General features: G+C 40.2%; 1 protein-coding gene across 2 annotated transcripts; it reads right to left on the bottom strand.

The window, feature by feature from the left end:
* TNFAIP6 (TNF alpha induced protein 6) lies at positions 1 to 24,003 on the bottom strand. 2 transcript variants are annotated; one of them, XM_063115167.1, is made up of 6 exons: positions 23,857 to 24,003; positions 19,616 to 19,753; positions 17,917 to 18,078; positions 13,790 to 14,018; positions 11,985 to 12,025; positions 1 to 354 (listed from the first exon to the last, which is right to left on the bottom strand). In XM_063115167.1, exons 1-6 carry the CDS (start codon positions 23,948 to 23,950, stop codon positions 185 to 187), a joined length of 834 nt encoding a protein of 277 aa, XP_062971237.1. In that variant the 5' UTR covers positions 23,951 to 24,003; the 3' UTR covers positions 1 to 184. The 2 variants fall into 2 exon arrangements, with proteins under 2 accessions (XP_062971237.1, XP_062971244.1); XM_063115174.1 differs by lacking the exon at positions 19,616 to 19,753.
* Positions 24,004 to 24,286: the final 283 nt, after the last annotated feature.

The raw sequence follows: 24,286 nt of genomic DNA, 5'->3' as shown, positions 1-24,286 counted from the left end.
ATTATGAGAGATTTTATTTTCTCATTTAAAGTTTTCTGAACTTTCCAATTTTCCCAAAATTAGGTATTACTTTCACATTTAGAAAAATAAATAAATGTTAACAATAATAATATAAAAGTGAGATCCAGAAGTTCCAGAAGAAGTTAACATGAACATTATATATTCTGATCATCCTTTCTTTGCTTTATAAATGACTGAATCTTCCAGCTAAAAAGTTTTTATTTCCAGTAGAAGTGGTGCTTGAATTTTTTCCTTGACTGGATTTAGATACAGGATCCACTGCAACATACATGATTTGGAAACCTCCTGCTGTCACCGAAGCATCACTCAGAAACTTCAAGGTCATAACATTTCCTGTGGGGGAGGGACATGCAAAAGAAAAAAGATGTCACTCTCCTTTGGCTGACAATTCAAAGACTCATCATTCTTATAGAGGAATTCATGAACAAGACTCCCAGAATTCAGAGGTGGATTCTCAAGCTGTGGTATCATTGCCAAGTGGAACATGATAAGGGACTTTCATATTTCTCCTCTGGCCCTCCAATCTGTCCTATAGGAAATTTTGTCTATTCCGTTTTAAAAGGTACTCTTTGTAGAAGGGACATTTGCAGAATTACAGGAGAATCGCAGGCAGTTCAAACCAGTGAGGATTTTACTAAATGACGTCAGGACAACAAACTTTAAATTTCTAAGAAACAAAGCTGGATTCCTAATTTACACAGAGTACCTAAATATATTTTACCTGTATATAAAAACCAAAATGTGTTAAAAAGAAAAAGAAAAACTTTATTATACAGAATAAAATATAGAAATGTTCAGGAGGGAAAGGCCTTCTTAATCGAGATCCCAAATACAGAATTGATTAGAACAGCAACAACAAAAAAAATCCCATACCAAAACAACTTATACATATATATTAAATGCTAAGATTTTGCTTTCATCTACTAACTCATTTAATCCTCACAGCAACAGTATGAGGTGGATACTCTGAAAATATTCATTTTACAGATATGAAACTGAGGCACAGATAGACTAAGTATCTTGCCCAAAGTCACAGAGCTAAATTGTCTCTGTCTGAGCCCAGGCAGCCTGGCTTCAAAGTTCATGCTATGCCTCTCATAGTGTACTTTTCTCATACTTGGAAGATTTGCCTAAATATAAAAAAACCATTTTTGCATTGTAAAAGAAACCAAAGTTAAAGAACAAGAGACAGACAGAGAAAATAGGGGTAATATCTCTAATATACAAAGAGATGCTAGAAACAAAAAAGAAAAAGACAAAAGCTCCAAAGAATATGCAAAAAACATAAATTGATAGGCAATTCATAGATGTTCAAAGAGCCAATGAACATATGAAAAATGTTAAAAAAAACACTACAAAGAAATTCATATCATTCAACAGTGATGCTTTTTACTCTTCTACTCTGAGAGAATTCAGAGAATACACAGCTGGTTAAAATGGAAATTGGCACTGTAGGGCTTGTACTAAATTGTCAGCATCTATCAATGTCTAAAATGCACATCACCCATGACACCTAAATTTTACTCCTAGGAATATACTTAATTAAAAAATAAAGTAGCACTACCAAGTAAAGATAGAGGTTTAAAAATATTCATCAATCCAGTGCATAACACTGGCAAAAAAAAAAAAAAAAAAAAGTCAGAAAAACCATCTTCAGGAAGTTAAATATTGTACATGACAAATTATAGTATATCCATACAATGACCGATTAGGCAGTCATTAAAAAGAATTAGAATGATCTAAATGTTGTGCTCTGATGTGAAAATATGTCTATAGTATCCATGTATGTAATGTTTGTATAACAGGAAAACATCTGGAAGGATGGTCACTACACAATTATCAAATGCCTTTCCGGGACAGAGATAAGGAGTGGGCACATTCTTACTTTTATACCTTTTATTAACGTGGTGGGATTATGGGTAGTTTTTTGTTTATTTATTTTCTATTTTTGTTTATTAACATAAATATATTGGGTTGAGTAAGACATTTTAAAGAAGAAAACCAGATCGAAATCTTAACAGTATTATGTTTGACTGATATGATTCTATATTAAACTTATCTTTTGTCTTCTTTTTTCCTATTTCTTTATTTTGTATCAATTTCCTCTACCTGCTGTTTTGATACATCTTTGGCTTTCTTGTATAACTATAAATTTTGTTTTGTTTTGTTTTGTTTTGTTTAGCAGCTGGCAGGAAATGGGATCAGAAAACTTGACCTTGGTGTTACAACACTGCACTCTAACCAACTGAGTGAAACAGCCAATTCTATAGTATTCTTTTTTGTTTGTTAATTTGATTTGCTGTAAATGATAAATTGTGTGGTTTTTTCTTGTTTTGTTTTTGTTTCTTGAAGCTGTGCCAAAAAACACCCAGAACATTGAAAATGTCAAATTTCTGACTTCATTTTGCCTCCTGCTGTTTTTTTTAATAGAATTCTCCTTGCCCAACTACTTCCTAGAAGTCTTCTTCTAACTTTCTGTTAACATAAAATATGTAAACAAGAAAACAATAAGAGATAAGGAAAAGGTTTAACAGAATGCAATTCCTAGGGAGGTTGCAACAGAGTAATGAATTAGTAAGGTCTAAGTATTAATCATTCAAGGACTGGGCAGGAAGTTCCATCTCTTGTAGTGAAAGAAGTGTTTTCCAAGCTAGCCGCAGTAACGCCATTCCGCAAGGCACAGAAAAATACCCTAGTAAAAAAAAAAAAAAAAAAAAAAAAAAAATTCAACAGCAGTTTCCAGGGCGCCCTTCAGCTGTTTCAAGAACTCCCACATGACCCGCGCTTTTTCCCTGGCCTTGTTTAAACCGACCAATTACTTTGCTTCTCGCTTCTGTACCCGCGCTTTTTCCCTGGCCTTGTTTAAACCGACCAATTACCTTGCTTCTCGCTTCTGTACCCGCGCTTTTTGCTATAAAACAAGCTCAAAAACTCTACTCGGCGCGCCAGTCTACCGAGAGACTGAGCCGCCCGGGTACCCGTGTGTTCAATAAAACCTCTTGCTAATTGCATCCGGAGCCGTGGTCTCGTTGTTCCTTGGGAGGGTCTCTCCTGACTGATTGATTGCCCAAATCAGGCGTCTCTCATTTGGGGGCTCGTCCGGGATCAGACCCCCACCCAAGGACCACCGACCCACCAACGGGAGGTAAGCTGGCCAGCGATCACTCCGTGTCTCGTTTCTGTGTCTGACTCCGTAACTCTGACTGTCCCTCTGAGTGCGCGCATTTTGGTTTCAGTTTGTTCCGGGCTGATCGCTCTGGGAGCGACGTGTGAGTAGCGAACAGACGTGTTCGGGGGCTCACCGCCCGGTAATCCTGGGAGACGTCCCAGGATCAGGGGAGGACCAGGGACGCCTGGTGGACCCCTCAGGAGAGGATCATTATGTTCTGATCCCACTGCCGCGTCTAGAGAGGCGCGCTCTGCCATCTGACTCCTTCTTTTGTCTCTACGCTACTCGATCTCGCCGCCGTTTCTGGTTTCTTTTTGTTTTGTTCCTGATAGGCCTCTGTGTCGTGGTCCCTCTCTTCGAAATGGGACAAAATAACTCTACCCCTCTCTCCCTCACTCTAGATCACTGGAGGGACGTGAGAGCAAGGGCTCACAATCTGTCCGTGGAAATCAGAAAGGGAAAATGGCGGACCTTTTGTTCCTCCGAGTGGCCCACGTTCGGTGTCGGGTGGCCGCCGGAAGGAACTTTTAATGTCTCTGTCATTTCCGCAGTTAAAAGGATTGTCTTTCAGGAAATCGGGGGACACCCGGACCAAGTTCCATATATCGTGGTGTGGCAAGACCTCGCCCAGAGTCCCCCACCATGGATGCCGCCCTCTGTCAAGGTCGCTGTCGTCTCCAGTCCAGAGAGGCCATCCGCTCCTCCCCGACCCCCCATCTACCCGGCAACCGACGACTCGCTCCTTCTCTCTGAGCCCCCGCCCTATCCGGCAGCCCTGCCACCTCCTCTGGCCCCTCAGGCGGTCGGACCGGCGCCGGTCCAGGCGCCCGATATTTCCGATCCTGAGGGACCAGCCGCGGGGACCAGGAGTCGCCGTGCCCGCAGTCCGGCAGACGACTCGGGTCCTGACTCCACTGTGATTTTACCCCTCCGAGCCATAGGACCCCCAGCCGAGCCCAACGGCCTAGTCCCTCTGCAATATTGGCCTTTCTCTTCAGCAGATCTTTATAATTGGAAATCTAATCATCCTTCTTTTTCTGAAAATCCAGCAGGACTCACGGGGCTCCTTGAGTCTCTTATGTTTTCTCATCAGCCCACCTGGGACGATTGCCAACAGCTCCTACAGATTCTCTTCACCACGGAGGAACGAGAAAGGATTCTCCTTGAGGCCCGCAAGAATGTCCAGGGGGATAACGGGGCCCCTACTCAACTCGACAACCTCATTAATGAGGCCTTCCCCCTCAATCGACCTCAGTGGGACTACAACACAGCCGCAGGTAGGGAGCGTCTCCTGGTCTACCGCCGGACTCTAGTGGCAGGTCTCAAAGGGGCAGCTCGGCGCCCCACCAATTTGGCTAAGGTAAGAGAGGTCTTACAAGGACCGGCAGAACCCCCTTCGGTTTTCTTAGAACGCCTAATGGAGGCCTATAGGAGATACACTCCGTTTGAGCCCTCTTCTGAGGGGCAGCAGGCTGCAGTTACCATGGCCTTCATCGGACAGTCAGCCCCAGATATTAGAAAAAAGTTACAGAGGCTAGAGGGGCTCCAAGATTATTCCTTGCAAGATTTAGTGAAGGAAGCAGAAAAGGTGTACCACAAAAGGGAGACAGAAGAAGAAAGAGAAGAAAGAGAAAAAAAAGAGGCAGAAGAGAGAGAAAGGCGGCGCGATAAGCGCCAAGAAAAAAACTTGACTAGGATTTTGGCCGCAATGGTAAGTGAAAAAGGTTTTAGAGATAGGCAGACAGGGAATCTGAGCAACCAGGCAAGAAAGACACCTAGGGATAAAAGATCTCCTCTGGACAAAGACCAGTGCGCATACTGTAAAGAAAAGGGTCACTGGGCAAGAGAATGTCCCCGAAAGAAAAACGTCAGAGAAGCCAAAGTTCTGTCCCTAGATGACTAGGGGAGTCAAGGTTCGGACCCCCTCCCCGAACCCAGGATAACGCTGACTGTGGAGGGGACTCCCATTGAGTTCCTGGTCGATACCGGGGCTGAACATTCAGTTTTGACCCAACCCCTGGGAAGGGTAGGGTCCAGACGGACAGTCGTACAAGGAGCAACAGGGAGCAAAGTCTACCCCTGGACCACAAAGAGACTTTTAAAGGCTGGATATAAACAGGTGACCCACTCCTTTCTGGTCATACCCGAGTGCCCCGCCCCTTTGTTGGGTAGGGACCTCTTAACCAAACTAAAGGCCCAGATCCAGTTTTCTGCTGAGGGCCCACAAGTAACATGGGAAGACCGCCCTACACTGTGCCTGACCCTGAACCTAGAAGAAGAATACCGGCTACATGAAAAGCCAGGTCCCTCCTCTATCGACCCATCCTGGCTCCAACTTTTTCCCACTGTATGGGCAGAGAGGGCAGGCATGGGACTGGCCAATCAAGTCCCACCAGTGGTAGTGGAACTAAGATCAGGTGCCTCACCGGTGGCTGTTCGACAATATCCAATGAGCAAGGAAGCCCGGGAAGGTATCAGACCCCACATCCAGAGGTTCTTAGACCTAGGGGTCTTGGTGCCCTGTCAATCGCCCTGGAATACCCCTCTACTACCTGTAAAAAAGCCAGGGACCAATGACTATCGGCCAGTCCAAGACCTGAGAGAAATTAATAAAAGGGTACAGGATATTCATCCCACCGTCCCAAACCCTTACAGCCTTCTGAGTTCCCTTCCGCCCAGCCACACTTGGTATTCAGTCTTAGATCTCAAGGATGCCTTTTTCTGCCTCAAGCTACACCCCAGCAGCCAGCCGCTGTTCGCGTTCGAGTGGAAAGACCCAGAAAAAGGTAACACAGGTCAGTTGACCTGGACACGGCTGCCCCAAGGGTTCAAGAACTCTCCCACTCTCTTCGACGAGGCCCTCCACCGAGATTTGGCCCCCTTTAGGGCCCTCAACCCTCAGGTAGTGCTACTCCAATATGTAGACGACCTCTTGGTGGCAGCCCCCACATATAGAGACTGCAAAGAAGGGACACAGAAGCTCCTACAGGAATTGAGTAAATTAGGGTACCGGGTATCGGCTAAAAAGGCCCAGCTCTGCCAAAGAGAGGTCACCTATCTGGGGTACCTACTCAAGGGGGGAAAAAGATGGCTGACCCCGGCCCGAAAGGCTACTGTTATGAAAATCCCCGCTCCCACGACCCCCAGACAGGTCCGTGAATTTCTGGGCACTGCAGGATTCTGCAGGCTCTGGATCCCTGGGTTTGCTTCCCTAGCTGCACCCCTGTATCCCTTAACAAAGGAAAGCATCCCTTTTACCTGGACTGAGGAACATCAGAAAGCTTTTGACCACATAAAAAAAGCCTTGCTGTCAGCCCCCGCTTTGGCCCTCCCAGACCTCACCAAACCATTTACTCTATACGTAGATGAGAGAGCCGGTGTGGCCCGGGGAGTGCTTACTCAGACTTTAGGACCCTGGCGGCGGCCAGTAGCTTACCTATCAAAAAAATTGGATCCGGTGGCTAGCGGGTGGCCAACCTGCCTGAAAGCGGTTGCAGCCGTGGCACTCCTTCTCAAGGATGCTGATAAGTTAACCTTGGGACAGAATGTGACTGTGATTGCTCCCCATAGCCTCGAAAGCATTGTGCGGCAGCCCCCCGACCGGTGGATGACCAATGCCAGGATGACTCATTACCAGAGCCTGCTGCTAAATGAAAGGATATCGTTTGCACCCCCTGCCATCCTGAACCCAGCTACCCTCCTACCAGTCGAATCGGAAGCCACCCCAGTACACAGGTGCTCAGAGATCCTCGCCGAAGAAACTGGAACTCGACGAGACCTGAAGGACCAGCCATTGCCCGGGGTGCCAGCCTGGTATACGGACGGTAGCAGTTTCATCGCGGAGGGTAAGCGGAGAGCAGGGGCCGCCATCGTAGATGGCAAGCGGACGGTGTGGACAAGCAGCCTGCCGGAAGGTACGTCAGCCCAGAAGGCCGAACTAGTGGCTTTGACGCAGGCATTACGCCTGGCCGAAGGAAAAAACATCAACATCTACACCGACAGCAGGTATGCTTTTGCCACTGCTCACATTCATGGGGCAATATATAAACAGAGGGGGTTGCTCACTTCTGCGGGAAAAGACATTAAAAACAAGGAAGAAATTTTGGCCCTGCTAGAGGCCATTCACCTCCCTAAGCGGGTCGCCATTATCCACTGCCCCGGCCACCAGAGGGGAAATGACCCTGTGGCCACCGGGAACCGGAGGGCCGACGAGGCTGCAAAACAAGCCGCCCTGTCGACCAGAGTGCTGGCAGAAACTACAAAACCTCAAGAGCTAATCGAACCCGCCCAGGTTAAGGCCGAGCCAAGAGAGCTCACCCCTGACCGGGGGAAAGAATTTATTCAGCGGTTGCATCAGTTGACACACTTAGGACCAGAAAAGCTTCTCCAATTAGTAAACCGCACCAGCCTCCTCATCCCGAACCTCCAGTCTGTAGTTCGCGAGGTCACCAGTCGGTGTCAGGCTTGTGTCATGACTAATGCGGTCCCAACCTACCGAGAGATCGGAAAGAGACAACGAGGAGATCGACCCGGCGTGTACTGGGAGGTAGACTTCACAGAGGTAAAGCCTGGCCGGTATGGAAACAGGTATCTGCTGGTATTCATAGACACTTTTTCCGGATGGGTAGAAGCTTTTCCTACCAAAACTGAAACGGCCCTGACCGTCTGCAAAAAGATATTAGAGGAAATTCTACCCCGCTTCGGGATCCCTAAGGTACTCGGGTCAGACAATGGCCCAGCCTTTGTTGCTCAGATAAGTCAGGGACTGGCCACTCAACTGGGGATAAATTGGAAGTTACACTGTGCGTATAGACCCCAGAGCTCAGGTCAGGTAGAAAGAATGAACAGGACAATCAAAGAGACCTTAACCAAATTAGCCTTAGAGACCGGTGGAAAAGACTGGGTGGCCCTCCTTCCCTTAGCGCTGCTCAGAGCCAGGAATACCCCTGGCCAGTTTGGTCTAACTCCTTATGAAATTCTCTATGGGGGACCGCCCCCCATACTCGAGTCTGGAGGGACATTGGGTCCCAATGATAATTTTCTCCCTGTCTTATTTACTCATTTAAAGGCTTTAGAAGTTGTGAGGACCCAGATCTGGGACCAGATCAAGGAGGTGTACAAGCCCGGTACCGTGACAATCCCCCACCCGTTCCAGGTCGGAGACCGAGTGCTTGTCAGACGCCACCGACCCAGCAGCCTTGAGCCTCGGTGGAAAGGCCCGTACCTGGTGTTGCTGACCACCCCGACCGCAGTAAAAGTCGACGGTATCGCTGCCTGGGTCCATGCTTCTCACCTCAAGCCTGCACCACCCTCGGCACCAGATGAGTCTTGGGAGCTGGAAAAGACTGATCATCCTCTTAAGCTGCGTTTTCGGCGGCGGCAGAACGAGTTGGAGTGAAAACCCTCACCAGCCTGTGACCCTCACCTGGCAGGTACTGTCCCAAACTGGGAACGTTGTCTGGAAGACAGAGAAAGTCCAGCCCCCTTGGACTTGGTGGCCCATTCTTACACCTGATGTATGTGCCCTGGCGGCCGGTCTTGAGTCCTGGGATATCCCAGAAACCGATGTATCAACCTCTAAGAGAGTCAGACCCCCTGACTCAAACTATGAGAACGCTTATAGACAGATCACCTGGGGAGCCATAGGATGCAGCTACCCTAAGGCTAGGACCAGAATGGCAAGTTCCACCTTCTACGTGTGTCCCCGGGATGGCCGGTCCCTTTCAGAAGCTAGAAGGTGTGGAGGGCTAGAATCCCTGTATTGTAAAGAATGGGGTTGTGAAACCACGGGGACTGTTTATTGGCAACCTACGTCCTCCTGGGACCTCATAACTGTAAAATGGAATGACACAGAGCGATCATGGGGTGCCCTACTGGCAACCTGTGAAAAAACCGGCTGGTGTAACCCCCTTAGAATAAATTTCACAAAACAAGGACGGCAATCCAAAGAGTGGATAATAGGAAAAACCTGGGGATTGGGATTCTATGTGTCTGGATATCCAGGCGTACAGTTGACCATTCGGTTAGAGATCACCAGCAAGCCAGCTGAGACAGTGGGCCCCAACTCCGTCCTTGCGAAACAAGGACCCCCTAACAAAAACCCCCCTTCCCCAACGAGGGAAGCGCCGCCCATCTCTCAACCCTCGGCGGCTCCTAGCCAAGTCCCCACGGTACTGGAGGGAAGTGTTGTCCTGAACACCCTGTCTCCCACCACGGGCGACAGACTCTTTGGCCTTGTGAGGGGGGCCTTCCTAGCCTTAAATGCTACCGACCCAGACGCCACGAAGTCTTGCTGGCTCTGTTTGGCCTTGGGTCCCCCTTATTATGAAGGAGTTGCCTCCTTAGGAGGGGCCTTCACTTATACCTCCAACTATACCCAGTGCCGCTGGGAGAGCCAAGGAAAGCTTACCCTCACTGAGGTCTCAGGACACGGGTCGTGCATAGGAAAGGTGCCCTCTACCCATCAGCATCTTTGCAATCAGACCCTACCCATCAACTCCTCCACGGAACATCAGTACCTGCTCCCCACCAACCATAGCTGGTGGGCCTGCAGCACCGGCCTCACCCCCTGCCTCTCCACCTCAGTTTTTAATCAGTCTAAAGATTTCTGTATCCTGATCCAGCTGGTCCCTCGCATCTATTACCATTCTGAAGAAACTTTGTTGCAGGCCTATGACGATCCTCACCCCAGGGTTAAAAGAGAGCCTGTCTCACTTACCCTAGCTGTTCTTCTGGGGTTGGGGGTCGCAGCAGGTATAGGTACTGGCGCATCCGCCCTAGTTAAAGGGCCCATAGACCTCCAACAAGGCCTAGCCAGCCTCCAGACCGCCATGGATACTGACCTCCGGGTCCTCCAGGACTCAATCAGCAAGCTGGAGGACTCGCTGACTTCCCTATCGGAGGTAGTACTCCAAAATAGAAGAGGCCTTGACCTACTGTTTCTGAGAGAAGGAGGCCTCTGCGCGGCCCTAAGAGAAGAGTGCTGTTTTTATGTAGACCACTCAGGTGTGGTGCGAGACTCCATGAGAAAACTCAAAGAGAGACTAGATAAAAGACAGTTGGAGCGCCAGAAAAACCAAAACTGGTATGAAGGGTGGTTCAATAACTCCCCTTGGTTCACTACCCTCCTATCAACCATCGCCGGGCCCCTATTGCTCCTCCTTCTGTTGTTCACCCTCGGGCCCTGCATCATCAATAGGTTAGTCCAGTTCATCAATGACAGGGTAAGTGCAGTAAAAATTCTGGTCCTTAGACAAAAATATCAGACCCTAGACAACGAAGACAACCTCTAAATTCGCTCTAAGATTAGAGCTTCCCACAAGAGAAATGGGGGAATGAAAGAAGTGTTTTCCAAGCTAGCCGCAGTAACGCCATTCCGCAAGGCACAGAAAAATACCCTAGTAAAAAAAAAAAAAAAAAAAAAAAAAAAATTCAACAGCAGTTTCCAGGGCGCCCTTCAGCTGTTTCAAGAACTCCCACATGACCCGCGCTTTTTCCCTGGCCTTGTTTAAACCGACCAATTACTTTGCTTCTCGCTTCTGTACCCGCGCTTTTTCCCTGGCCTTGTTTAAACCGACCAATTACCTTGCTTCTCGCTTCTGTACCCGCGCTTTTTGCTATAAAACAAGCTCAAAAACTCTACTCGGCGCGCCAGTCTACCGAGAGACTGAGCCGCCCGGGTACCCGTGTGTTCAATAAAACCTCTTGCTAATTGCATCCGGAGCCGTGGTCTCGTTGTTCCTTGGGAGGGTCTCTCCTGACTGATTGATTGCCCAAATCAGGCGTCTCTCAGTAGAAACAATGAATAAATAAGAATTGAGTGCACTGCAAGGCTGTGGTGTGGGAGTAATTAACTAATAGTATCTGAGTTTAAGGACTCAATGTAGCTTGGTTGTTTTTAGTTGCAGAAGTACTGCGATAATTTTATGACTTGGAAGCAAAATAGAGCACGTAAGAATTCACCAACTGCTGGTGCTGGTCATGGAATAAAACAAAAAAATGAAGACATCTAGGAAAATAAAGGTTTTTAGCCAGAAAAGAGCAGTTTGGGATAAATTAAAGAGTGGTATTGCCTATTGAGATAAATTTCTGCTACTCTTAGGACATTTCTTGGGGTATATTTCTTGGAACAAAGTCACACAAAATAAATTGAGAGGAGGAGGGGATTTGGAAACCATTGCCCGGTAGTAGCTAGTCTTTTGAGACTTACTATGCATAATTAGCATATTAAAAGTTCCCTGCCTCCTTCCAATAAAGAAACCTTTTTAACAATGTTTAACTCGATGTTTCCCAAATGTATTTGACCTTGGAGCCCTTTTCTCATGTAACACCCACTTATTTAAAACATCTCACAGAACTGTGTTCGTAAGAACACTTTCTGGGGAATGCTGTACAAAGATAAAAATGTAATAAAATACGATGTAAAATTTTTTTAGTGAAAAATATTGTTAACAACTTTATAAATTACTTTAGCCCTTTATCAATGGAAAATTTCAGCTGTTTTATTACCACATTTTATGGAAATCATATACTACACCACAGTATTTATGGATTTGCAGAGCTGGGATTATCTCAGACTGCATTTCCTGCAAATGATAAGTCTATACATTTTTCGTAAAAGGAGTTGGATTAAGTTGTTAAGTATAAATAAACATTTCTTTGCATTTTACAAGGTAACAAGGTACATCTGGCCTTAGTTCTCTCAAGTTTAAAGTTAATAATAATTACTATCTTCACTATCAGAGACACTGTGAAAAAACAAATCATAATTCTGCTCCTTAATTTAAAGCATTACCTGTACTAAAGAAATCTTCTGGAAGCTCATCTCCACAGTATCTGAAAGGGAATTTTTAGAGAAGAGAGGTCACATGAATGAATATTATACAGCTATTGAAGCAGCTCTTACTAATAATTAAAATAATTTCCCCTAAGTAATGGCTCATTTTTCTATAATTTACAAATTTATTGTTATTTTTTTACTTGGATTTGCAAAGGAGAAGAGGGGTTGAAACAAAGTTTGTTGTTTGAAATAAACTTCCCACAATATTAAAGAGATTTTTAAGAAAAGATTTGTGGCATTTCCTACTTTGTGTACCTACAAAACTGTTTATGCAGTAGATAATTTGAATCTACTTGGAAAAATTTAAAATTTGTTTCTGATTAATTTTATACAGCTCTCTTTACAGTTAAAGAAGAATGGGTGTATGGTTGTTGGTATTAATATTTTGAATTCTAGGATAGAATGATTTAAATGTGAAAAAGTTATGTTGGACCTTGTAGACATAAAAGGGTTTGATTCTTATCTGAATCATGACTTGAAAGGAAATCCCTTGCACATTATATAAAAAGATAAATGTTTTGTAAACTTCTAAAAATGTAATTTATTCCAAAGGAGGTAAAAGGCTATCATAAAGGTAAATTATATAATGTAAATCTAATAAATTACAAATTAGTCTCTTGAAAACCTAAAAATGGTAGTTTATGATTTTATTTAGGGCTGTAATTAATTTCTGACATTAGGTTTAGAATAAACAAGTCATTTTAATTTCCAAGGTATGTGGTCTGGTCTTTCAAAAAATACCTCATTCTTAATTCCCTTAACCCTACTTTCATTTTCATGTCTTCTTTAAACTACTTAAAAAAACTATTTTTTTCCATGGTGATAGTCTGTCAGCCAAAGAACAAAACAAAACAAAAAACACTTTCCGTCTAAAAACTGTTGTTCATTTATGCAAGAAATACCTTTGTTTTTCTTTGTGTTGTAGTTATACATATTTGAAAGTCAACAGAAAAAGTTGAGTCTGTCATTTTTAATGGTCTCCACTCCTATTTTCTTTCATTTAAAATTACTATTATGTATAATAGAGAATTGGTAGTTGACAATCTACTGATAATTGATAGTCTAAAATATGGGTTATTAAGCAGGGGCCTGAATATATAAAACATCTAATTGTACACTCTTTAATTTTGCAATTTTTTGTAAGGTACTCAAAATTTAAACTATGTTAAAGATTTGGGGTGGGAACAGAAAAAAACTCTGTCCCAGCATGTTGAAAACCAAGAGAAAAATATGAGGAAGGGAGCACTTGTTTTTTAAGGCAAAGAAAGCTATTTTTAAAAAGATAAGTCATTGTACATTTAGCTAAACTGTATGAGAGGAGGGGCTATACTTTGCTTATTTACCATACATACATAGTACTTATTACAATGCTTTGTACAAAGAAGAAAGGCAACAATGACTACATTTATTATCATTTTTAGGGGGTTGACAGAATTTAGAACACTTAAAAACCCCAACAAAATTTTCAATTTACATATCTCTTTATAAATCAATTTACATATCTATTGCTAGTCATCTTGAGGATTTTATAAATAATGAGTTCTTAAAACTTAATAATCAAAAGACAGCTATCACTATTTTAATAATAAGTACATGTGGCAGCCTGCTAAGAGAAATCTTTGTTGAAAAAGGATAACATGTTGCAGGAGAGTTTAGAAATATTGGAAAATCCGTATTGTAGGGACAGTGGAGGGAAAATTTAACACAAAACAAAATATTGGACTTTCATTTAACTTCATGTATGGGGAAACAACACATACCTTCCCACAAAGCCATGGACATCATCATAACTGTCATATATTTCAACATAGTCGGACAAACAACCTGGGTCATCTTCAAGATCAAAGTTCAAAAAACGCAGGTGAATACGCTGACCATACTTAAGTCTAATATGCCAATAGCAGATTTGATTATCATCATACTCATTTGGGAAGCCAGGAGATTTAAAAATTCGCTTTGGTTCTGTAAAAACACCACCACATTCCTTTGCTAAAATGGAAAAAAAAAAAAAAAGAAAAAGAAAAGAAAAGAAAAAAGGAAGAAAAAAGAATGCATTAAGAAGAAAAATCCCTATTTAAAAATGGTATTCACTTCTTAGCCATCTATTTATGACTTTTTATAAAATAAAATAATGGCTTAATATACACATCTGTAGTATATTATGTATGCTCATAGCTAAAGAATAAACAGATTTTTTCATCAATGGTTTCTAAATTCTCTAATATAAATTGGGACTAAGTACAGAGAAAAAATAGTAATTTAATTAATTGTGCATCTGTTTACATCTTTTAAGGCACAAAATGTATAAGTCTTTTGTGTATGCTTCTATGTATTTTGACAAATACATATACACCCAAGTTACCGATGGCCCAATCAAGTTGATAGGGATTTTGTCCTGTGGTATCACCACTGTGTCTTCAGGGACTCAAACACTTAAATTCTGTTTGCAAAATCACCAATTAAAAGCAATAATTTATAATCATTCTGTACTTCCTATACTGGTTTTAAACTAACAACCTAATCCTAATATTTCAAGGTTTGGTGGAGATATTTATGTTTGTTTCTTCCAAGTCATTCGTCATTTTATAGATTTCAGTATGTTGTAACCTATCCTAAGAAAAATAAACAAAACAAACAAAAACCTCTGCCAAGCTGGCTGGTTAACTCATACACCAATGTCCAGGATTTGATCCAGCCAAAAAAAACCCACCTCTGCTAGAACTAGTGATTTGCAATTTGCAATATGACTCAGAGGGAAAGCTGTGAAGCAACACTGGTCCCCGTTAATTCTAATTCTGTATCAGGTAAGTGTTTAGTGTCTACAAAAAAGGTAGAACCTGGATACTCAAAAACAACCTGTGTGGTGGTGATGATGATTCTGGATATTTGAAGATATTTTTTATTGTATCAATTATTATTATTATTATTATTATGTTTTTTGGTGGCTGGCCAATATGGGGATCCGAACCCTTGCCCTTGGTATCATTACACTGCACTCTAACCAACAGAGCTAACTGGCAGCTCTATTGTATCAATTAGAACCTTCTTCCAGGAATATTCTCTTTTAAGATACTTATTTTAAAAAAAATGTGTTAGAGTCCTTAATGCCATAGAAATTAAGGAAGCTTATTTATTCAAGGCCGAACAGGATCTTAGAAAGGCTGGGGAGCAAGAAAAGAAGGTGAATGATATAGTTGAGCTCTGTGACCACTGTACACCTCATTTCCTTCATTGGTAAAATAATGTAACCATGACTCTCCTGTTACCTACTGTACATGGTTATTCTGAGGATAAAATATAAAAGATAACTTAAGGATATTACGCAAATATAGGTTAATACTGTATAATGAAATATTATATAATACCTAGTTTGCATGTATACACAAGCATATGCATTGCCAGCTTTTGGGGTGACTGGCTTGTCCCATAGCATCTTATTTTTGTTGTATATAACATTAGGGAAAAAATTCAAATATTGAACTAATCTGATTGCCTATTTAGCTATATCTATTCAGTTCTGTATTTTATGTTTCATATTGCATCGTCTATTGCTTCTTTCTTTCTTTTTTTCTTTTTAAAAGATGACCGGTAAGGGGATCTTAACCCTTGACTTGGTGTTGTCAGCACCACACTCTCCCAAGTGAGCCATGGGCCAGCCCTGTCTATTGCTTATTTAGAATATGACAGATTCTCAAAGCTGACTGGGCCTCTGAGGACTGTTAATTGGTTAAAAAATATTCATACATTAAAGGCAATCAACATCATGTTATACATTCAGAACTTGAAATGAGCAAGTTTACTTCTAAACATGAGTAAGTTTATTTCTAAACAATTCTTTTTTTTTTTTTTAAGATAACTGGTAAGGAGATCTTAACCCTTGGCTTAGTATTGTCAGCACCATGCTCTCCCAAGTGAGCCATGGGCTGGCCCTTCTAAACAATTCTTGATAACTCTATTTCTTATTTCATTCAGCTATAACTTGGTGATATTGATAATTAATAATCATTGCTTTATTTTTTTGATACTTTTATGATTTTTTTTATTCCAATTTTCTTTCAGTAAACTGTTCTAGTGCTGTTCAAGCAGTCCAAGGTCTCCAAGTTAACCACAACCTCAGCATATCACTGAATGTAAGAGCAAGCTAAATACACTAAGAATTGGGTAAGAGCAAGTCTCCCAGGATTCTGTGCACAGGGTCAAAACTATTCAGCCACTATGAGAAAAGACAGCAGCTTACAAGAATTTATGAGAAGGCATTCTTATAAAAGGGCAATGGAATACTATAGGGACACTTTCGTTAGTCCTTCCTCATTTACTCTAGACTTTGACCTATGGAAATGATTGAATAGGAGCTCAGAGATCCTCAAGTTTATAAATCAAAAGAAGAATCAGAGAATATATTTGAAAAGAAAAGTTACTCTTGAAAGTAAAAAATGAGTTGCCTACATAAATATATTGAAGAAAAAGTAAGAGAGGGGGCTGGCCAGTTAGCTCAGTTGGTTAGAGTGCAGTGTTACAACACCATGGTCAAAACCCTACTGGCCAGCTTTCAAAAAAAAATAGAGTAAGAGAGGGAGGAAAGGGAAATATACTATTAATGTAACTAAATATAGGACTACATATAGTATAGTATAGGACTAAAGAAACTTAAAGCCTGTCAAAGTGATTTAAAAGTTACAGTCTTATATAAACACACTGTAAGTGCATTTTGTCTCAATTGTGACAAGGTGAGAGCTCTAGGCAAAATCCTTCCTTCTTGGAACACATATAACTTTGAAATATAGGTTAGTTACAGACATAATAAACTGTTCTCCAATTATTAATATCATTAAATAAATTTTATAATAATATGCTATTATAACTTCATTATAACTCTCCTACTGGGTTACAAAATTTCTTGTAAGGCAGATCCAAATGGGATATAATATGAGGCTGTTTATGATCATAAATGATGGAAAGACTTTGTAACACATTACAACACTTTGTAACATTGTCCTGGGAAAAATATATTCCAGAACAACAGTCTATTCTTTCTCCAAGAACATGAACAAAGAATAATTCTTTATAGTAATTATAATGAGTTAATTTTGTCATTAAATATTTCCTAGTTGCAAGCAACCATGGGGAAAATACAAATAAAAATATACTATACAATAATAATTTGTATATACAGTACATAATTGTTAAACAACAGAATGAGGGTTGCTTAGTTTGGAAGTCTAAGCATTCATGCACGAAAATAAATCGGGGGAAGAAGTTGTTTATTTTGTCTCCTTTTTCCCATTCTGTCAAAAGGATAATTTTGAACAGTTAACATTTGTAGCATTACTTTATTGTTTTAACTAATTAACTATAACAAATTTATAACCTGTTTTTATTTGTTTGTTTTTTTTTTGTTTTCTCTTTGTGACCAGGACAACTCCTGGCACAGAAAAGACCTGGATTTCCTATCCCACCCACCTACTAGTTGTTGGGTAATTTAATTATTGGTCTGATTTTGGGTAAGTTACTTAACAACTCTGTTTTTTTTTTTTTTTTTTTTTTTAAGATGACCGGTAAGGGGATCTTAATCCTTGACTTGGTGTTGTCAGCACCAGGCTCTCCCGAGTGAGCCACCGGCCGGCCCTACTTAACAACTCTGTAAGTTTCAGTTTTCTGATTCCTAAAATAGGTATAACAACAGCTCGTTGTAGAGTTGTGGATATTAAGTGAAGATTAAGGAACATAACAGTGTCTAGCACAGTACATATATATACACTCTATGAATGATATTTTTGTTAATAATTATTACCAAATTGGATTATTTATAGAAGAAGCTATTTATTTTTAACAGCCTCTTACTAGCATGTAACTGTTTTTGCAAAACATAAAATTATTTTTAACAAACCATGTGGGTTGTAGCAATAGGCATCCCATTTTTCACTCCTATTGAGACGGATTCCATAGTCAATGATACCAGTTTTTCCAAATCCACAGTTGGGCCCTGGCTTCACAATGGGGTACCCAACTCTGCCCTTGGCCATCCATCCAGCAGCACAAACATGAAACCCTGCAAGAGGAAGAAAGGTTATGTACTTAACTGGTAAACTCCCTCCGGTGAGCACAGGTTATCTTAAAGATGGCCACTTCCAGCAGTAAGCTTCTCAACTGCCCACATCCAGTTCATTCAAAAGGAGAAAAGACTGTTTTCTTAAAAACTAAAAAAAAGTTCGAACAAACATAAAATATAACTTCTGACTTTTACTAGAAAATTACACCTTAAAAAAAAAAAGATGCAGATGGAATAGAAATCATAATGCTGTGGATATGACATAATGAAGCTCAGAGCTGGCCTCTTTTCAGAATGGCCTATCTAGTGCCATGAGATAATTTCTGAAATTATCATCAATTCTCCAAAAATGTTTTCAAGTGGTGATTTAATTTTTATTTCAGAATCAGTTAAGGGCTGAGCCCGTGGCGCACTCGGTAGCGTGCTGCGCTAGCAGCGCGGCGACGCTCCCGCCGCGGGTTCGGATCCTATATAGGAATGACCGGTGCACTCCCTGGCTGAGCGCCGGTCACGAAAAAAAAAAAAAAAGAATCAGTTAAGATATTAGTAATACTTAAAGATATTCGAATAAGGGTAAATTCATAAATTTCAAACAAAGGCTCAATTCTATTTCCCTTGCTCAGCTTTGGAGGCTAGTTATCTGCCATGTTGACCAAGAGAGGTTTTACTAGAGGTGTAGGGCAGCTAAATAAAAACTATGGTCTTTTTATCTGTAATTCCAGTTACTTTGCCGCACAGAGCTCTGTGATTATACATGAACGGTTGTCTGGGAGACTTTGGGCATTTGAGAGAATACCTTTATTTTTGTCTTGGGTAATGTATACTAATAGCATAGCTTTAAGAGGCATTTTCCTGTCAGCAAAGGACTTCTGTATGGAGGTGGCCCATTCTCCTAAAAGTTCAGGAGAGATGGTAGCAGCCCATTTTTGTATAAAGATATAAGTAGCACCAGTTAATTGCTGGAGTTTTCACAAGATCTTTGGCCGTCATCTTCCCAGTTTCTTTCCCCTGCCATTTTACAACCTGCTTATACTCCTTTTCCTCATAGCTTTTGATTCTGATGTACAAATGCATGCTCCCACTTAACGTAAAAAAAAAAAAAAAGTTACTAAATTCAGTATTTCTCTTACCAAGTAAATTACCTTATAAGACTCAACATAGTAACATCATTTAAGAGTCGAGGAAACCCATACTCAGAAGTCAAAAAGAGGTAGCACAATATTAAAAATGAATAGCAAAGGTATTAAAATTAATGAATAATTCAGATGATATTGAGAGAATGCGGTCTTAATTTTTCTTTTGACTTTTATTAGCTGACACTGGGCTTTGACTCCAAATAAGTTGCTAGTACTAGAAACTTCAACCAGCTCTAGGCAAAGGGATGGGAGAACCCGGAGAGCAGAGATATCCTGGGGGCTTAGAGAACTATTGGAAGAGGCTGGAGAGAGAAGTCTTGTTAAGGGTTCTAAAAAGGGTTTTGTTTTGTTTTATTTTCTCCCAAGGGTGAAAAAGAGAAAAAAATCATTAAGTCAGTTACCAATTTTTCTGGCTGCCTCTAGCTGCTTGTAGGTGGCGAGCTGGCCGCCTTCAAATTCACACACTGCCTTAGCATCTGCATAGGTGAGTTGGTACTTGCCAGACCGTGCTTCTCTGTGGTACACGCCTGCTGCTTGTTCTGTGAAATCACAAAATATCATAAATGCAATTTTCCATTCTTGTGGAACAAGGGAAATTTTGTGGCCTCAGCTGGAAGATTACATTAGCTATTGTTCCAGTCAAAGGGCTTTCTGGGTCAGCTATCTTGGGTAGCTAAGTTTTCACTGTTAGAAAGCTTAGGGAAAAAATATGAATAAGGGGAATTTCAGGGGGAATTTGGAGGGGTAGAGGGAAACTTAAGGCTAAATTATGTTTCTGACCTGATAGCCTGACAAAAAGCTTGTAATACACCATTGTATATCTACACTATACATAGGTGAGAAAGTTTGGTTTTTCTGTTGGCTTTAAGTCATATGAAAACTTGTAAAGGTAAGCAATAGGGGGGGGAAAGAGGTGAAAGTAAAAGAAACCAGTGCAAATGAATCCATTATGTAGGCTCACAATGATGGAAAAAAATAAGCCAAAATATCCATTTGAGGGAAAATGACTAATGCAATATAATTAAGAATTTAGTAAACAAATCAAGAACTGAGGAAAGGTCTGAAGGGATCCAAAGCAAACAAATTCTGTATTCAGGAAAAGAAAACAGATTCAAACACAGAAGAGAGAAAACTGGGCACACCTAACTACCAGTTAGTTTCTAAATTCCTTATCTGGTTTGTCTGTGTTGTTCCCAATATATTTTAGGAAGCGTTAAGTCAGACATGGGTTGTCTTCCAATAAGATTGCTGTTTAAATGGATTGTTTTGAGTTTGGAGTGCTTTCTGCCATAGAAACAATATGAAAAAATTCCCAGGACAATAGGCATAACATCTGCTCTAATGTTAGCTCTAATAGTCCTATGTAGTCTGCCAGGTTATGGTTAAGTCTTTGTACCCTGACCTGTACAATCAGCCACCATTAAGACCACTTCCAATGATAACACACATTCCTTGTCTTGCAGCAAGAGGTGAATCCACTGGTATTAGAAATATAGTTCCTTGTTCTCTTTCCTGAATTGAAGTTGACACTGCCACGGTTCAATGTGAGGCAGTGCTTGGTGTTTTCCCTGTTTTTCTGGACTCTTGCTCTTATGTTACATGGTAAAGGCCCATCGTTTACACAGAGTGCCTTAGTCAATCTGATGCTCACAGGTCAGAGAATGCCAGGAACACCAAATCATAACCAGTCAAGTTGTTTTTTTCCCCCTCTGAAAATCATGGGCTTCCCAGGTGTCCTTCATATGGTAAAGCCTCATTAAACATTCACTAGTTTCCAATTTCATTATTTTAAGCCTATACCATGAGGTATTTTGCTAGGCACTGTGGATCAAGTCCTGTACTCAGGGAACTTGGACATTAGTGGACAATATAAGTGTCTTTATCTTGAAATAGAGGAACTAAGGCTTTTGGCTTGTTCAACTTACATATTGTAATAGATTGTTGTGAATTTTTTAAAATGTTAAAATTGTATTTATTCTCTAGGAATATAGACTAAAAGGTCTTTATCTGAAAAAAATTTGTAAGAATTATTTTAATGTATGCCAAGTTTTCTCAAACTGATTTTCTTGGTATTTTACTCCAAACTAGAAATATGATGTTTGAAGAAAAAAAATTAACAGAGACATTAAAAAAAATAATTTTAAGTTTTCTTCCCACCAGTTTTTTTTAAACTTTTGGTACCTGCTGTTACTTTCCTAGTATATGATGGTAACTGAAACAGCAAAAATTTATATATAATTTTCAAATTAATTTATTAAATATTAACATTCCAGATTGTTCCTCAAAGAGCACCAAACTTACCGGAATCCTGCTTTAGGAGCAAATTGAGAACTCTTGGTGTATGTACTTGACAATTTTAAACAAGACATTTATTTTAAAGTATTCCTCAATTCAGAATTTTAAGCTATTAAGATGGACCTTTGTACAATGAATTTTAATTTTGAAAGTTTTACCTTTCAGAAGAAACAATATTTTATTAACTTTCTTAGTCAATAGTCATTTACTTATTAAAACCGAAAATTTGTTTCACCAATAAATTTTGTTTTTTCTTTTAGCAATTGGTGACAGTAGAATGTTGGGCTCTGGTTTCCTACTGCTAGTTCTACCATGGAGTTTTATAACCTGGCATAGACCACTGCCTGAGCCTCAGTTTCCTCATCTATCAAATGGAAAGAAAGCACTTCTGGGACCTAGTAGGAACTCGAGTTATGTCATTTTTCCTTTCCCTGTTTGTTCAGATTCAATACAATGACTGAAAAGAATTGCTTATCTGTGCCTGTAAACTGATTGAAATCTCTTATCCTTAGTGTAATTGTTTTGTTTTTGTTTATTTTTAAAGTACTATTTAAGGAATTAGAAGGTACAAGAGTTAAAATAAGCCTCAGGGATCCCTTCAACCTTCTCATTTTGCCAGTTCAGAACCATTAACCTAGAGAATTTAAAGTGTTCTGTTCTTGATAGTTCCTAGTGGATTCCTGCCTTCTAATCCAACTCTCTTTCCTCCCTAAATAGCTTCTAATATTATATTGACCCAACCAACTGTAAACAATGTGCACTAGGCTGACTGCTCAATAATTTGCCCCAGATTGAAGCAATTTGCTATTATCTCTAGGCTCAAATTTGTAGCATACTATTAATATTTGGGTTGCTCCTCCTTACCTCTAGTGCAGAACTTCTATTGTCCAAACTTATATTTTTATAATATACAACATCACTTAGGAAAAAAACCCTCCAACTGCCAAAACAAAGAAATAGAAAAACAAAACAAAACCCTCCAAATCACTTGATGATTAGAGAGTTTGATAGCATTTTAAAGTTTATCCATATGGGTTTAATTCCTACTGGCTTTATGATATTTTTTTCATTTCTGACAAATATGTATATATTTTCTAAATTTGATTGTGTGCAATGAAAATAAACAAAGAGATCTGCTAATTCCTCTACTAAATTCCAGAACCCATCCTGGCCAAATGGATCACACTGAAACTAGTTCACTGGCTCAAGCTGAAAAGAAGAGGCGGCAAGACTGTGCATTACAAACTGGGCTTTTTAATGAAACCCGTATGGTTGCAGTTACAGTATTACCAGATAGCAACATGCCGAAAGGGAAAATATTCTACAACCATGTGCTCCTTGGTAAGCATAAAACCAAGATCTAGGTTAATTTGCTTTCTCTTAATTTCTACATTCTGTGCAGGAATCCATTTTTCCCCCGAGCAATTCAAAAAAGATTTTCACTATTAAACACAATAAAGAGCATAAAGCAATATCAATTTGTATCTTGAAAATTAAAGAATTGATGGGTATGCCCTTAGTGTGAATCTGGCCCTCACATCATGGGCAGGAGTGGTGACAATTAGCTTCGTATCTCATGAATATTCTTAATAAATTTTTTAAAAAAGAAAATTAAAGCATTGTTTAGAGTACTATAGGGGTGTTTGGGATTTTTTATATTTTGCCTTTTTTGGTCTACAGTTTATCTTTACTGTGTGGCCTATGTAATTTCTTACCTTGAACAAAACAAAACAACAAAAGAAACTTTCCTTGTCTAACAGAAGGGTTAAAAAGTATTTATATGGATAGCACAATCAAAAAAAACCAAGTGGTAAGAATGCATTCAGAAATACAAACCTTTTTCATTTTTTCGCAAGCTGGCTTTGTCAAAACAGTTGGAAAATATTTGGGAAAACTAAGATATATACTATACTTCAGAATACATAGAGTGATCATTATAAAATTTTTGTATATTTCAATTTACCTGTTATGATTCTGAAATCTGACTGCAAATGATTGGAAATAAAAACAAAACAATATACTGGTGTTTTTAGTTTGTTAAAGAAATACTCACCATATGACCACATTTGCTTTGAAAATATTTTAAATATATTTTCATATTGAATATAAATATCAGCCTCTGTTTTCTACTGAACAATTCACTTTATAAAAAGCTATTTTTTAAATTTCAGAAGGCAAGAACACTTTTTAAAAATGATATATACATTCCAATGGCTATTTTCTATAAGCATTTTCTTTGAAAATATCAGATTTGAACAGAACAGAAAAATTTACTATTTCCATTCACTTCTCCGTGATTTCAAAGAATTAACATTCCCAACAAAAAGCTCATGAGTGAGTTTCTTACCAAGCCATATGGAGTTATGAAAAATTCCATTCTGGAATCCCCATCCTTGAGCCTCTTCCCACAGCAAGACAAATAAGTAAATTAAGATGATCATAACGTCAGTTGTAGAGAAGTAACAGCCTGTCAGGAGCTGCTCACGATAAATTCTCAGAGCAGCCAGCTGAAATGTGACTGAAACATCTGGTTTCCACATCTTTTAAATAGTTTTTTTCAACTGTGAGGTCAGCGAGTAGTCTCCAATGGCATTTTCTGTTGTGAAGTTACACAATTAACTCAGTGTCTGAAGCAAATTCTCTGACTCATTTGCATTGGCAACCAAAACTAAGGATATAGAATGACCATCTACATTTTGAAATTCACTTACTCATAAAGGCGTTCATTTATTGTGTCAGTCAAAAAAACTTTTCTGCTAGGAAGTTTGTGTAACTTG

Source organism: Cynocephalus volans, chromosome 1 (assembly GCF_027409185.1).
Source record: "Cynocephalus volans isolate mCynVol1 chromosome 1, mCynVol1.pri, whole genome shotgun sequence".
In the NCBI taxonomy this organism is placed as follows: domain Eukaryota; kingdom Metazoa; phylum Chordata; class Mammalia; order Dermoptera; family Cynocephalidae; genus Cynocephalus; species Cynocephalus volans.
The sequence above is the reverse complement of the archived record's forward strand: the minus strand, read 5'-3'. Positions and strand labels throughout refer to the sequence as shown.

Bases quoted from the DNA above. Each gene is read 5' to 3' on its own strand.
- TNFAIP6 (XM_063115167.1), bottom strand. From the start codon at position 23,950: ATGATCATCTTAATTTACTTATTTGTCTTGCTGTGGGAAGAGGCTCAA. The intron at 18,079-19,615 runs GTAACTGACTTA...TTCCTCTTGCAG, and splicing joins AGAGGCAGCCAGAAAAATTG to GGTTTCATGTTTGTGCTGCT. The intron at 12,026-13,789 runs GTATGTGTTGTT...ATTCCCTTTCAG, and splicing joins GTCCATGGCTTTGTGGGAAG to ATACTGTGGAGATGAGCTTC.